The 14,604-nt window shown below is 40.6% G+C and overlaps 1 protein-coding gene across 4 annotated transcripts in view; it reads right to left on the bottom strand.

The window, feature by feature from the left end:
* LOC5580175 (sodium-coupled monocarboxylate transporter 1) overlaps positions 1-14,604 on the bottom strand; it is a 101,599-nt gene that overhangs the window by 31,325 nt on the left and 55,670 nt on the right. The window contains exons 1-2 of one of the 4 annotated variants that reach the window (XM_021857728.1): positions 9,933-10,031; positions 9,347-9,575 (exon numbers count right to left, since the gene is read on the bottom strand). The exons of 2 other annotated variants lie outside the window; for them this stretch is intronic. In XM_021857728.1, coding sequence (XP_021713420.1) covers positions 9,347-9,352 — 6 coding nt within the window. In that variant the 5' untranslated portion in view covers positions 9,353-9,575; positions 9,933-10,031. Of the gene's footprint in view, positions 1-9,346; positions 9,817-9,932; positions 10,032-14,604 lie in introns of those variants that run through there. One more of the 4 variants, XM_021857729.1, reaches the window with a different exon arrangement.

Genomic DNA, 14,604 nt, shown 5'->3' with positions numbered 1-14,604 from the left:
GGGATAGCACTTTATAGGCGGCGTTTAGGATGGTGATTGCACGATAATTTTCACACTCCAGTTTGTCGCCCTTTTTGTAGATAGGGCATATAACGCCTTGCTTCCACTCCTCCGGTAGCTGTTCCGTTTCCCAGATTCTGACTATCAGCCGATGCAGACAAGCGGCCAACCTGTCCGGGCCCATCTTGATGAGTTCGGCTCCGATACCATCCTTGCCAGCGGCTTTGTTGTTCTTGAGCTGTTGAATGGCATCCTTAACTTCCCCCATCGTGGGAGCTGGTTGATTTCCGCTGTCCGCTGTGCTGACGTAGCCATCGCCTTCGCTGTCCTGACCTTCTGTGCCTGTGTTCTCTGCGCCATTCAGGTGTTCATCGTAGTGCTGCTTCCACCTTTCGATCACCTCGCGTCCGTCCGTCAAGATGCTCCCATCCTTATCCCGGCACATCTCAGCTCGCGGCACGAAGCCTTTGCGGGATGTGTTGAGCTTCTGATAGAACTTCCGCGTTTCTTGAGAACGGTACAGCAACTCCATCTCTTGGCATTCCACCTCTTCCAGGCGGCGCTTTTTGTCCCGGAATAGGCGGGTTTGCTGTTTCCGCTTCAGTCTGTATCGTTCCACGTTTTGCCGCGTACCATGCTGCAGCATTGCAGCCCGCGCTGCATTCTTCTCCTCTAAAACCTCCTGGCACTCCTCGTCGAACCAATCGTTTCTTGAGCTCCGTTCCACATATCCGACAACGCTTTCGGCAGCGTCGTTAATGGCTGCTTTGACTGTCCTCCAGCAGTCCTCAAGAGGGGCCCTATCAAGCTCGTCCTCATCCGGCAACGCTGCCTCAAGATGCTGTGCGTACGCATTGGCGACATCCGGTTGTTTCAGCCGCTCGAGATTGTACCGGGGCGGGCGTCGGTACCGTACATCGTTGCTGACGGATAGTTTTGGGCGCAGTTTCACCATCACCAGGTAGTGGTCGGAGTCAATGTTGGCGCCACGATAGGTTCTGACGTCGGTTATGTCGGAGAAGTGCCGTCCATCGATCAAAACGTGGTCGATTTGCGATTCTGTCTGCTGAGGTGATCTCCAGGTGTACCGATACGGGATGCTGTGCTGGAAATAGGTGCTACGAATGGCCATGTTCTTGGAGGCGGCAAAATTTATCAGTCGTAGGCCGTTCTCGTTCGTCAGCCGGTGGGCGCTGAACTTTCCAATCGTCGGTCTGAACTCCTCCTCCTGGCCAACCTGAGCGTTCAAATCTCCTATGCTGATCTTGACGTCGTGGCTTGGGCAGCGGTCGTACTCGCGTTCGAGCTGCGCGTAAAATGCGTCCTTGTCATCATCAGTGCTTCCGGAGTGTGGGAAGTTTGTTTTGACAAAGTAAAGATTACATCTTTTTTTTCATTTACCTTAGTTTTTAGTCATATGTGTTGTTTTAAAGGCATTGCACCTGGTACGCACGTTTTCCACAGATATGTATTTTTGACTAAACTTCGCTGAAAAAATTGCCTGATTGAAACAGCATGTTACCACAATCTTTAAGACTTACTAGGGAATGAGACTGATTATGGAAAATTTTAGCGAATATAATATGTATATTTTGGTTAAAGTATATGCTTTTGAATAGCTTGCGTGTTAACTGTAATGCTTCTGAAACAATGCTTGTGGCTGGAAATTGAGGTAAAAACATTAATTTGTTATCTATGTATAGCAAAGACAAATGTTATAGATGTCCTAAACTGGATATGCATTGGTAATTAAAATTCATTTAACCATTTTTTTTATGATTACTTATTTTACTGACAGGATATAGTAATCACCCTGTAGACAATTGAAACAATATTTGTTACTAGCGCCACCTAGCAGATAAATTCTCCCTTGGTCTACTGAACAACCGAAGATACGCACCTTCTAGCTGATACTGATTTTGAGATACAGACGATTGTTACGACGATACAGACGAAAATTTATTACCAGCGATATCTAGCGGATAAATTATCAATTGGACTTTCAATCACCATAAAGTTCTTGATCTATTGAACAACTTTATCGAAGACATCAACCTTCTTGCTCTTCGGGATCTTTAGATATCCGTCTAAGGCCAATTTTGGATCCCTCCTTTCTACGGGGTTTCCGTTACTCAGAAAAGGGGGAGGGGTCAGGGGAGATTTCTTACTAAAGCATAGTAAGATTAACGAACCGCATGTACTTCAAAGTTTATTTCCAATTAATTGATCTACCGGTCTCAACATTTTGGCCACTTCAAAATTTAAGTTTCGTCCCGGGATTTTGAGAGTTAAAAAGAGTACGTCAGCATTTATAATGTAGAACTATTCAAAGGTTATTTTGATAATGACGGAAAAAAGTATGTGTATATTAAAATTATGTAAAACAGGATAAGGGTTCATGCCGACACTTATAGTGACGAACCCTCCATACTTTGTTAAAAATTATAAAAAAATACCATTGTCACAATATAAGTGTATTATTTTTAGCATAGAACGAGCTCACCAGTTGGTAATCAATTCTCGTCTGCACACAAGAATCTTTTCGCACTCACACAATACGAACCGGACAAGATTGATCCTGTTTCTGTCATCCGCCCGGTAATTAATGGACAGCTCATAGCATCAATACAATATTTAGTATGGTACTGACTTTGTCGACAATGTAAATTACACCCTTGAAAATATTTTTTCTTGAAACAAAATATTTCAAAATCATATTAGACATATAGAGACTGGAAAACATAGAATTCATATGATAACAACGAAATGTTTCGCGTCATTGAAAGCATCTATAATTGGCTTCTGAATTGATCAAATTCACCACGGTGATCACTTTGGCCCCGCATTACTATACCCTCCATACAATGTTTAGAGTCGTGGGTTCGAATCCCACAGGTTGTGGGTTGCGATATAGTACTAGTGCAGAGCTTATATAGTTCTATATAGGCACTTTATGTTTGTTTTGGCGAAATATAGGACTCCGTGTGCTTATTAGTACCCTGGGTCTGCAATCAAATAAACCAAAAAATAAAACTAAGATTAGCATAGCATAGCATAGCATAGACTGACTGTACATGTCAATGGTTGCTACTCCGTGATTGATCGGAACTGGTAAGAATTGCAATACGATCCAAATGAATAAGGGATGGGAGTTTCCGCTTACTCTCGAAGTGCAATTTTAGCAGATCTAATATTATTGATCAATAACGGCGCCGGCCAAGTCCTTACAGTCAGTTGGGAAGGGGAAGGAATGTTAGGGTGTAATGATTGTTGCTTCTAGAGACCGAGAATACCTCTGCATCTCCACAATCACCACGGGAAGGGTGTTTACTATTGAGGGAGGAAAAGATCTGGGAGTCACCTCTGGTCGATGATGCGATCCATGGACAAGGAGGAAATATACGACTAACACTTAAAGCAAGTGTTGTATTTTTGTCTCGAGAAGTTTTTGGTAGAAGCTTTAAAAAATACGTCAACATCTATAATGTCGAACAATTCAAAAGATGTTTTTATTAATGACGAAAACTGAAAATTACATGTATATATTTTAAATTATATGAAACAGGAATAATGCCGACACTTGTAGTGACGAACTATACATAGTTAGTTTGAAATTTTCCTATGTGTATTACTGTGCATTTTGTCTCGATATGGTAGAAGTTTTAAAAAATACGTCAACATTCACAATGTCGAACAATTCAAAAGATAATTTTTAATAATGTCTAAAAGAGACAAATATATGTATATTGAAATTGTATAAGAAAAAAGCATAATGCCGACACTTATAGTGACGAACCATACAAAGTTTGTTTTAAAATTACTTAAAAGTTACGCTTTCAAGAAAATATGTGTTATTACAAGCATGAAACGAACTCACCAGTTGGTAATCCATCCTCGACTGAACACAAAACTGATACTGACAGCAAAACTTCTTGGCGTCCCGAAAACAAACCGTCTTGCATGTGCCTTCCATATACCTACCCAGCAAGACGCTCCAAAACAGAAAAAAAAAATCTTTGGAGACGAAAACACGCGCGAAACCGTGAGCCAAATCTATCGGACGACGCAAAACCGAACTGTCCTGCTTGGGCTTCACGAAGCACACCCAGCAAGACGCTTGAAAACAGGAAAAAAAATCTCCGGCGACAAAAACATGCGCGAAACCGTGAGCCAAATCTATCGGACGACGGTAAACCGACCCGACCAGAACCGCATAACAAGATTCTAACACATTCCTATCAGCAGCAGTTAAAAATAACAGAAGTTGATATAATTTTGTTATCAAGATGGCTTTGTTCTCAACTTGTTATATGCTTAGTATCACATTTATAACAACATTTGTTATATTTTTGACCTCGCTTTTATAAGTTTGTTGCAAATAACATCCGATGTCATAAACAGTAACATAGTTTGCAATAATTTTGTTATTTTGTAACATTCTTGCAACACATTCTGTAATAACTTTGATATAATTATAACAGGGTTTGTTATATTTTAGTTCAATTTGGTGCAAATTTTGTTAGAATTTTTGTTATTTGAACTACTAACGGTACATGTTTTATAACAACTGGTGATATAAAAAAATCATATCAGAGGAACACATTATGTTATAATCTTGTTTCTTCCATCTGGTCGGGGAACTGTCCTGCTTGGGCTTCACGAAGCACTCAAACCAAAAAATAAAACTAAAATTATTAGAAAACTGGATCGAGCCGGAATTCAAACGCAATCATCTTCCTTGCATTACAACCGCAAACGATACAACAGAGGAGCAATTCTCGCTGAAACCAGGCCGCCATCGGCACCCATCGTTAGAATTCCAATTTTATGTCACTGATCGCTAGCTTTCGATAAAACTTAAGGGTGGTCCTTTTTGTTTTCTCAAATTGGTGGACCCCTCGTACGCCAGCTAGCTAAACAGTTTGCAACCCATTTTTTGATAAATCTTGGGTATTTCTTCACGTGATATGTCTCATATTTCCCTTGGAACACATACCAAACTTAATGGCATCGTATAGAGAAAGGATATAGCTTTCATTTGAAGTTAAAAAAAATCCGGCGGCCATTTTGAATTTGGCCGCCATCTTGAATTTTGTTAGAAAAATCGATTTTTCACCATTAGCGCACCGCTCGTTTTGAATTCTGAGATCACCATCAGAAAGCTGAGGAAAAATTGCGTAAGATAGGCTACAGAAACTAGGTGTGCAATGGTATTTACCCTATGAAATGAACGATTTTCTAAAACATGTTCCACGATTTTGACGTATATGGCGAGTGCAATCAATGCAAACATTATTTTTTGTACAACAAAGATACAAGTTTTCAATAGTTGGTGTATTTTTCGAGTCAGATAAAGAATAGGAGTATTATTTAGAGTGATAAAATCTGGCGGCCATCTTGGATTTTGACGCCATCTTGATTTTGACTAGTAGAATGAATTTTTCACCTTGATAGCACTCAGCATGTCGAATTTAGAGGTTACCAATAAAAACAAGGTTACGTATACTCTTCTTCTTATTATTCTTCATTTTCCTGACGTTACGTCCCTAGTGGAACCGAGCCTGATACTCAGTTTTATTAGTTATAAATACAGGTTATTAAATAGGAATTTTCTTTTATAATACGATTTTTAATAACAGAATATTTCTTCGACATATCTTTGAATTCAGTTATTATGAATAAATAAATTTAATGAATAAAAACCGTCCAAAACATTGATTGAAATAAACATTTTTTTTTTACCATATGCTTTTTTTGTCATCGAATGAAGTTTATAAATTGTGCGTTGGGACATTAGTAAGTTTTGTGGTAATATCTGTAGGTTTAACGTAAAACATTTCCAAAAGTGCATTAATTTAGAATGGAAATCTTAAATTTTTAAGCAAAAAAAAATCCTTGATTTTCTGAATCATAAAGTATTGTTTTTACTAACACCCAACATGCATGTTAAAAATAGCGAAATTGAAGCAGGCTTTGTTCTAATGTGGACGTAATGCCGAAACTCAGGTGAATCATTTTGAGTTTGGAAAATCTGGTGGCCATCTTGGATTTCGACGCCATCTTAGTTTTTAGCAGTAGAATGATTGTTTAACATCTCAGCGCTCTTCATGTTTAATTAATTAAAGATCTCCGTTAAAAAACAAACAGATTCTTTATTTCTTATCTTATTTTAGCTGTTCAACAGATTGTTCATTTCTATCAATGGTTTTAGACCAAATAAATGAAAGAATTAATGCTATTTTTCAACTCGCAGATATGCAGAACAATCATTCAGGTGGCAAATAAGCGTTAAAAAATTTTACTTGTTAATTTATTTTTGAAGCTTAGGGGCTGGCTCTATTCCAGTAGGGACGTAACGTCAGGAAAAAGAAGAACAAGAAGAATAGTAAGTGTAACGGTGGCATTAAAATTCAACATGTTGAGTGTTATCAAGGTGAAAACTCATTCTACTACTTAAAACCAAGATGGCGTCAAAATCCAAGATGGCCGCCAGATTTTTTCACTCAAAATAATACTCCTATTCTACATCTGACTCGAAAAATACACCAACTATTGAAAACTTGTATCTTTGTTGTACCAAAAATGATGTTTGCATTGATTGCACTCGCCATATACGTCAAAATCGTGGAACATGTTTTAGAAAATCGTTCATTTCATAGGGTAAATACCATTGCACACCTAGTTTCTGTAGCCTATCTTACGCAATTTTTCCTCAGCTTTCTGATGGTGATCTCAGAATTCAAAACGAGCGGTGCGCTAATGGTGAAAAATCGATTTTTCTAACAAAATTCAAGATGGCGGCCAAATTCAAAATGGCCGCCGGATTTTTTTTAACTTCAAATGAAAGCTATATCCTTTCTCTATACGATGCCATTAAGTTTGGTATGTGTTCCAAGGGAAATATGAGACATATCACGTGAAGAAATACCCAAGATTTATCAAAAAATGGGCTTTTTTGCAAACTGTTTAGCTAGCTGGCGTACGAGGGGTCCACCAATTTGAGAAAACAAAAAGGACCACCCTTAAGTTTTATCGAAAGCTAGCGATCAGAGACATAAAATTGGAATTCTAACGATGGGTGCCGATGGCGGCCTGGTTTCAGCGAGAATTGCTCAGAGATAAGATATGCATCGGACATGAGTGCACCTAATCTTAATATTACACAATAGCAACGCACTAATTACTTACGTACGGCAAGTCAATTGCAATTAGCATCAATACGCCCCCACATATTGAGTAACGCAAAATACGTACTTACTCGATTTTTCTCAGCCAACAATTCATTCACAAAGAAACAATCGAAATACTACTTCTCCTACACGGATGCCTCGGTCACATACCTAACTAGGTACATCAACTAGCCAACTCCTATTTTCAGCATCAACCGCGTGAGTAAACTTGACCGTGAAAATGGCAGTCAGAGCCATCGTTACAACCCGAGCAGGAACGAATAACTCGTACGTAACTATGCATGCCATATTTTTGTGTCATACCTTTGTAACGTATTGTTCAATAGTGCATGCATTAAGGACAAGCTTTTGATCTTTAAACAAATTTGCAGCCCAGCCATGTTGTATGCTGTACCAATTTTAAATAAATGTTGTACTATCAGGAAGAAAGCTCTGCAGAGGCTTCAAAATAAAATTTTGAAAATGATGCTGAAGCTTCCTTCCAGTTATAGTACTAATGAGTGACATAGAATTTCCAATTTAGAAACATTGGAATAAATGTCCAATCAAATAATTAATAATTTTTGACAAAAATCGTTGCAATCTTCTATTGTCACGATCAATTCGTTATATATTTAGGTTGAGTTAGGTTTAGTAAATTGAGAGCGTGTTTTTCTCTCTTATAAGCAGGTGAAATCAACTCATCTGTAAAAATTCTTTACAATCACTGAAAATGATATGTAATATGTTGTTAACAAAATGTTAATAAAAGCTTAGTTTTGTTTTACCAAATTAGGATGGTAGTGTCCTAATACAGTACACAGAAAATTATTGAGGACTACTGGATGTATTGAACTACTATTAAAAAAAATCATTCCTATTTGAAAATTCGTTCTGTTTCATTTAGGTATTTCAGAACATGATCCAACTATCAGTTTGATGTTTCTAAAATATGCATAAGATATTATTTGAGGTATTCTACTTCTTATGCAGGGTCCTTCCATACCTCATGCAGGTGGTATCTGATATTGAATACCATAGTATGGTATTCTACAGCAATTGTTTTCTGCTCGGGAGCCGCGATGCAACGCCAGTATACTATAAGTAAAGTGCGCACACCGTTTTAGACAGCGAGAGACAAGAAAAAGTTCACACAAGATACAACAGCGATTTCCACTAATTAGATGCACACATCAATTGCTGGGGCGATTGGAATCTCGCTTGAATGTGCGGTGTCGACTAGGGTTGTGTGGATGGTTAGGCTAAAGTGGATCTTTTTTTTTTCTCTGGGAAATGATTTCTGATTGATCAGGTTGGCAGTAATGGTCACCAGAGAGTTATTTTGTTGTCAGAATGTGTTTTAGATTAATTTGATGGTTTATGCCTATGGTTTCGTTTAACTAGACAAAGAGACATTTGTTCCGTTCTAGCATTAAAAACTTTTAAGCGTTTTCATTTTATTCCTTGTAAACTGTGCCATTGAAAATATTGCTCAAATCGATGTTATTATCAACATTAACCATTTCACCATTGGAAGAAAGCGCGCATTCCGGAGAAACGCCCTTTCTTCCATTTTTGCCACGTTTAGTAACAGGCTCAAAACCCACTTTTTTTTTTTTTTTGAAGGAAGTTGTGAATTCAGAGATTCACCCTTATTTTTGTTCATGGTTGCAATCATGATCGGTGAATAAACGAAAGTAGTGATCTTCTAGAAGGTTTTTTTTTTGAAGATGGTATTCAAGAAGGATTACCACCGCTAGCTTTCGCTAACGGGTCCAAAGAAAATCGAAGGCATGGGTGCAAACAAGGATCGTAAAATGATCAATTATTAGACAAAAGTAGCACTAATAAGTACTGAAATTAAGGCCATTCACAATCCTTGAAGATCCTCGACTGATGTGTTTCAAGCATACGCCGCCCCCCCCCCTGTTGAACAGCTTGCGCGATATGGCTATATGGGCCACTTGATTGCAATAATACTGGTTAGGGACACCTTGGTAATGAAAGCTCCCACAATTCATAACTCTGTAGATGCCCATAGAGCACCCAGCTGAGTAATATTTCCGGACCACGTCATACATCGCTCGTGCTACCAATCCCTGGTGACACGTGATTATTCCCACGCACTAAACACACGGACCACTAAATCAGAGCAACATCTCGTTAAAGTCAATTACCAGCATTTTTAAGTGCCCTTCCGCCAGTACTGCAGTCCAGACAATCACAATGCACCAACAATTGTTTGAGAGATTTTTTTTGCTGCCGGTCACTTGGGAATCACCGTACGAGCAGAAAGAACGTTCCCACTGTACAATCGACTTGTTCGCTGGACTACTGTTCAACGCATCGTACCGATTACCACCGCGCAGGGAGTTGATCCACTCGAAAATGGCACTAATCTAACACCTGCACGTCGAAACGAAGTTACACAAAATTGAGTACGATTCACACATAATCGGATCAACACATGAGATATGTAGTTTTAACACAAGCTGAAAAACCTGCTTCTGTGATTCTGGCGTTACGTCTCAACTGGGACAGAGCCGGCTTCTTCCACAGAGAGCTTTCACATGTGTATATCGAGTCGAGAAGATTTCCTTCACGAAAAGCTTCTCGACCTGCGGGATTCAAACCCACGACCATCACTCAGTCTTCCTGAAAATACTAAGCATTTCTATAGGTCGTGAAACGATTTTTCAGGATGTGTGAAAATAACACACATGGTGTGTTGGTCCAGAAGAACCCGATTTTGTGTAACCCTACTTTAGAAAGTTCTCCGAAAGAATAATGGACCGCGCGCGCACCGATTGTGATCTGCACTGTTATAGCCCAGGACTGCAAGCGACTAGCACAGCGATGATAGATGGTGATATAATGTGGACAACTAGCGTCGCTCAGAGCAGTGTGTGGTGTGGCGCGAATCACATATACTTAGCACTAGATGGGTTGTGTAATTAAACGGTAATGATGGATGATGCACGCGAGGAACCTTGCAGTGTGATGTGATAGTGCTCTATTTCGAGTTTGTCAGTATTTGGTCTAATCGAGGAAATTGTGATACCTATTGATATCCAAATTTGTTGCATTGATTCTAGTTATCAGGGCTGCTTTTGAGCTATAACAGCAGTTCGACGGTTTCAAACTGATAGCTTTCTTTGTTATTTTTGTATTTATATTCCGTGTAGCAGGCACGATGGATATTATCGTGGATATTTTCCTTATAAAAAGATCCAGGACTATCCGGGAGTTCAAACACTACCAATATCTTTTTTCTGCTTTTTATTGGCATTAAATATTAACTGGCACAAAGCCTGCTTCTCAGCAATGGGCATTTCTAGAGCTATTGATTGATTACTTTCGTTGTTTAAGTTGCCATAACTGTGTCTAGTTGATCCATAAATGTGGGGTCATGGTACATTCAAACGTATTGGAATTGCGACGCAGCTCCCTGGAGAATCTAAGCAGTCATTGAAGTTTGACATGAATTAATAAGGGTATTCACTTAAAGTAGCGTAATCTCCAATTTTGCGTAACTTCAGCTTTGAAACTTTTCAAATGAAATATTCCTAATTTGATGCGGTGGAACGTCAAATGTGATAATTATGATCTAGTTGTCCACAGCTCTAGCCACTGCATTGCGCTGTAAACATCAATAATTTGTGCCAAAATCTGTTTTTTCAGGTCGAAATTTTGAAGAATTTTCGGGATTATTGAGGCTGAATTTGGCAATTTAATAACGTATTGATATTATTAATGGATGTTAATCATTCAACTGAGGCAAATGTATATTAGCGCATCAGCATTTTACTTACAGAAAGCCATATTTGATGTTTGGAGGTTTCATATAAAACTGATTTCACCAGGTCACCTGCAGATGATTCCGAATCATGCAATGGAAAGATAGCCCAGTTATCCTAAGAAATTTCCAACTTTGCATTCAATTCTAAAACGGTTTCAAACCACTGAAGTCAGTTTATTGTTTGTCTTCACCCAATTGTGTGAAGTAAAAAAACCAAACTTTGCCCCTAAGATGATCCTGAGATGTTAATGAATAAAAATATTCAGAACAAATTCCACGTTTCCGAAGTCGCTGAACCTATAGTAAAATAACTTGAGGTATTCAGTTCTCCACAAGGGCACATAGCTTCAGATCGAAATAAAGCTCTCATTGGCCTGTGAATTTGCAACCGTTTTGCAACTTAAAGTTCAGGTTCCTAGTGCCAATTCGTCTTGCATCCGGCTGTTCTGTATCCGGTCTAAGAAAACAAATTAATGACATTTGTCAGATTATCAAAGCGTTCTTGGATTGATAAGCCGTTGAATTTGACACTCCGAAATGTTTCATTTGCAGTTTTTCACAAAGTCATGAAATATTTAGTTAATCATTTAAGCATGACTTACGCAGTGTTTTGCGCTGTTAAGTGAATACCCCTAATGTTCAATTATGTTACAATAAACTCATTCTCATTCCAACTGTTTCATAAGATAGATGTGTTTCATTACTGTTCCTATCCCGATCGATCCCTGACTGCCAATAGGTTATGGGCCGCACCTGAATCGAGATCGATGAAGTTTGAAGATTTTTTCAATAGAAGAGCAGAAACACGAAGATGGAAAAGTCGTTTGCGAAGTTGAACGGGACCAATTACGACAACTGGAGTTTTCGCATGAAGTTACTCTTGATGAAGGAAGGAACATGGGCTACCGTAAAGGATCCGAAACCCGATCCGGTAACTGCTGCCTGGATGTCGAAGGATGAACAAGCGTTGGCGACCATTGGACTAACCGTGGACGACAATCAACTGGTTCACATTAGGAAGGCCAAAACCGCTCGCGAAGCTTGGGAAACACTCGAGAAGTTCCATGTCAAGAGGACACGCAGCACCAAGGTATCCGTTATACGAAGAATTTTTCGAATGCGTCTGGAGAAGAACGGGGACATGGAATCCCACATCTCGGCTCTGACGGAGCTGTTCGAGAAGCTGAATGGTCTGCAACCCGGAAAATTTCTCGATGATCAGTGGCTGGTACCCATCCTGTTTAGCAGCCTGCCAGAAGAATACGAAACTTTTGTGACCGCGCTGGAGGCAAGGCCAAAGGAAGATCTTACGTTGAACCTAGTGAAGGGGAAGCTGATCGATGAATGGCAAAAGCGGGAGCATCGCATCAATTCGGACGATGGATCTGAAGCTGCGTTGCAAGTTGGACCCAAGACGAATTTCGATAGGTGTTTCTTTTGCAAGAAATCGGGCCACTTGAAGGTAAATTGTGAGAAATTCAAGGTATGGAAGGCGAAGAAGAAGAAATTTCCGAAAGCAACCAGGCAACAGAAAGTCAACAGTGTGGTGCAGCAAGATGACGAGGACGAAAATTGGGCGTTCTGTACCGGAAATGCATTGAGGCGTGAGGACCAATGGATCCTGGATTCCGGAGCAACGTGCCCCATCTGTAATCGTCGCGAATTCTTCGACCACCTGGACTAGTCAGTTCTGGAAGCTGTTTGGGTCGCTAATGACATGAAGGCACAATCAAAAGGTCGCGGTACTGGTAAGTTAGCAGTGCTCGATGGTGAAGGCAACCGCCGAGTGATAACCCTGGAATCGGTGCTGTATGTTCCTGAGATGAAATCCAACCTCCTCTCGGTCAAGCGGTTGGCAACGAAAGGCTTTGTCGTGACGTTTGATGAAGAAGGCGCCGAAATTTCCAGAAGCGGGGCGATTGGTGCTGTAGCCGTTTGTTCGTGATCAAGCAATACCGGGAATCTGCATCTTTGGTGACGTCGGCTGGTGAGTGCGTCCACGCTTGGCATCGGCGATTTGGCCATAGAGATTGTGATGCTGTCATGAAGTTGAAGAACCTTGTTCAAGGAGTTAACGTCAAAGGGTGCAATTGCAAGGAAATTTGCGAGGCATGTATTCAAGATAAGATGCAGAGGAAACCGTTCCTGAAAGCTTCCGAATCAACGACGTCGGAGGTGATGGAGCTCGTTCACACCGACATTTGTGGACCGATGCGAACAAAGACTATTGGCGGAAGACGATATTTCTTGACATTTGTAGACGACTACAGCAAATATACAGTCGTTCACATACTACGGAAGGAATCGGAAGCATTTGAGAAGCTGCAAAAATACGTAGAGATGGCCAGAACTCAGTTCAACAAGATACCGAAAATCCTTCGATCCGACTATGGAAGTGAGTACACCGGCAAGCATATGAGAGCATATCTGAAGTAAAACGGGATTGCTGACCAGTTCACGGCGCCGTACAGTCCGCAACAGAATGGCGTTGCCGAGCGCAAAAACAGGTATTTGGTTGAAATGCTGGATTCAAGAAGTGGAAAAGTCACTATTAGTCGTGATGTCAAGTGCCTGGAGAGCAGTCAGCCTGTGGATGAAAATGAAGTGGAAGATCTCGTTGTGGTTCCTCCAATCAATAATCCCCTGGTGAGCACTGAGGAACGTGATGAATCTGGCAATCCTGACATTGAAGAGTCCGACGATGATGACGTGTGGAACGATCCGGAAAACATTGAAGAGCTACCCAATGAAGATGAAGTTGTTGTCCGAAGATCTGCAAGGATGAATCAAGGTATACCACCGGAAAGGTACGTGTGTATGGCTGGTCCGCTGTTTCAGGAGGAGCCGAAATCTTTCAAGGAAGCAACATCCTGTTCCTTGAGCCGCAAATGGAAAGAGGCGATGGAAGAGGAACTCAATTCGATGAACTCCAACAAAACATGGGACCTGGTGGATCTGCCTGCCGGACGGCGTGTCATTGGGTGTAAATAGGTCTACAAGCTGAAGCAAGGCAAGGACGGTGAAGTCAATCGTTTCAAGGCAAGATTGGTAGCTCAAGGTTTTAGCCAACGATATGGAACCGTCTACGACGAAGTATTCGCGCCGGTGGTCCGTCAAGCAACATTCCGGACACTGATGTCAGTAGCGGCGAAGTGACGAATGGTTGTCAAACAGTACGATGTGAAGACGGCTTTTCTGAATGGAAACCTTGAGAAGGAGATTTTTATGCGTCAGCCTCCCGGTTATGTGGTTCCTGATATGGAGAACAAGGTTTGCCGATTGAAGAAAAGCATATACGGCTTGAAACAGGCTGCGCGAGCTTGGAACCACCGACTCAATGAAGTACTCGAGATAGCTGGATTCAAGCGTTGTGAATCGGATCCCTGTTTATACAGCAGACAGGTGAAAGAAAAGTGGTGCTATATCTTAGTGTACGTGGATGACCAGATTGTCGCAAGCGAGGAAGAGCGGATTATCAAACCACTGGAAGCAGTCCTGCGACAGAACATCGAAATCAGTAGCCTCGGTGATGTTCAGTGGTATCTGGGCATCGAAGTAGAACGTGATGAAGCTGGAGATTTCTACCTCAGTCAACGGAGATACATCAGAGATGTGGTTGCATCAGCCGGACTGGAA

Source organism: Aedes aegypti, chromosome 1 (assembly GCF_002204515.2).
Source record: "Aedes aegypti strain LVP_AGWG chromosome 1, AaegL5.0 Primary Assembly, whole genome shotgun sequence".
NCBI classification, from domain to species: domain Eukaryota; kingdom Metazoa; phylum Arthropoda; class Insecta; order Diptera; family Culicidae; genus Aedes; species Aedes aegypti.
This window is presented reverse-complemented; position numbering and strand designations above follow the sequence as displayed.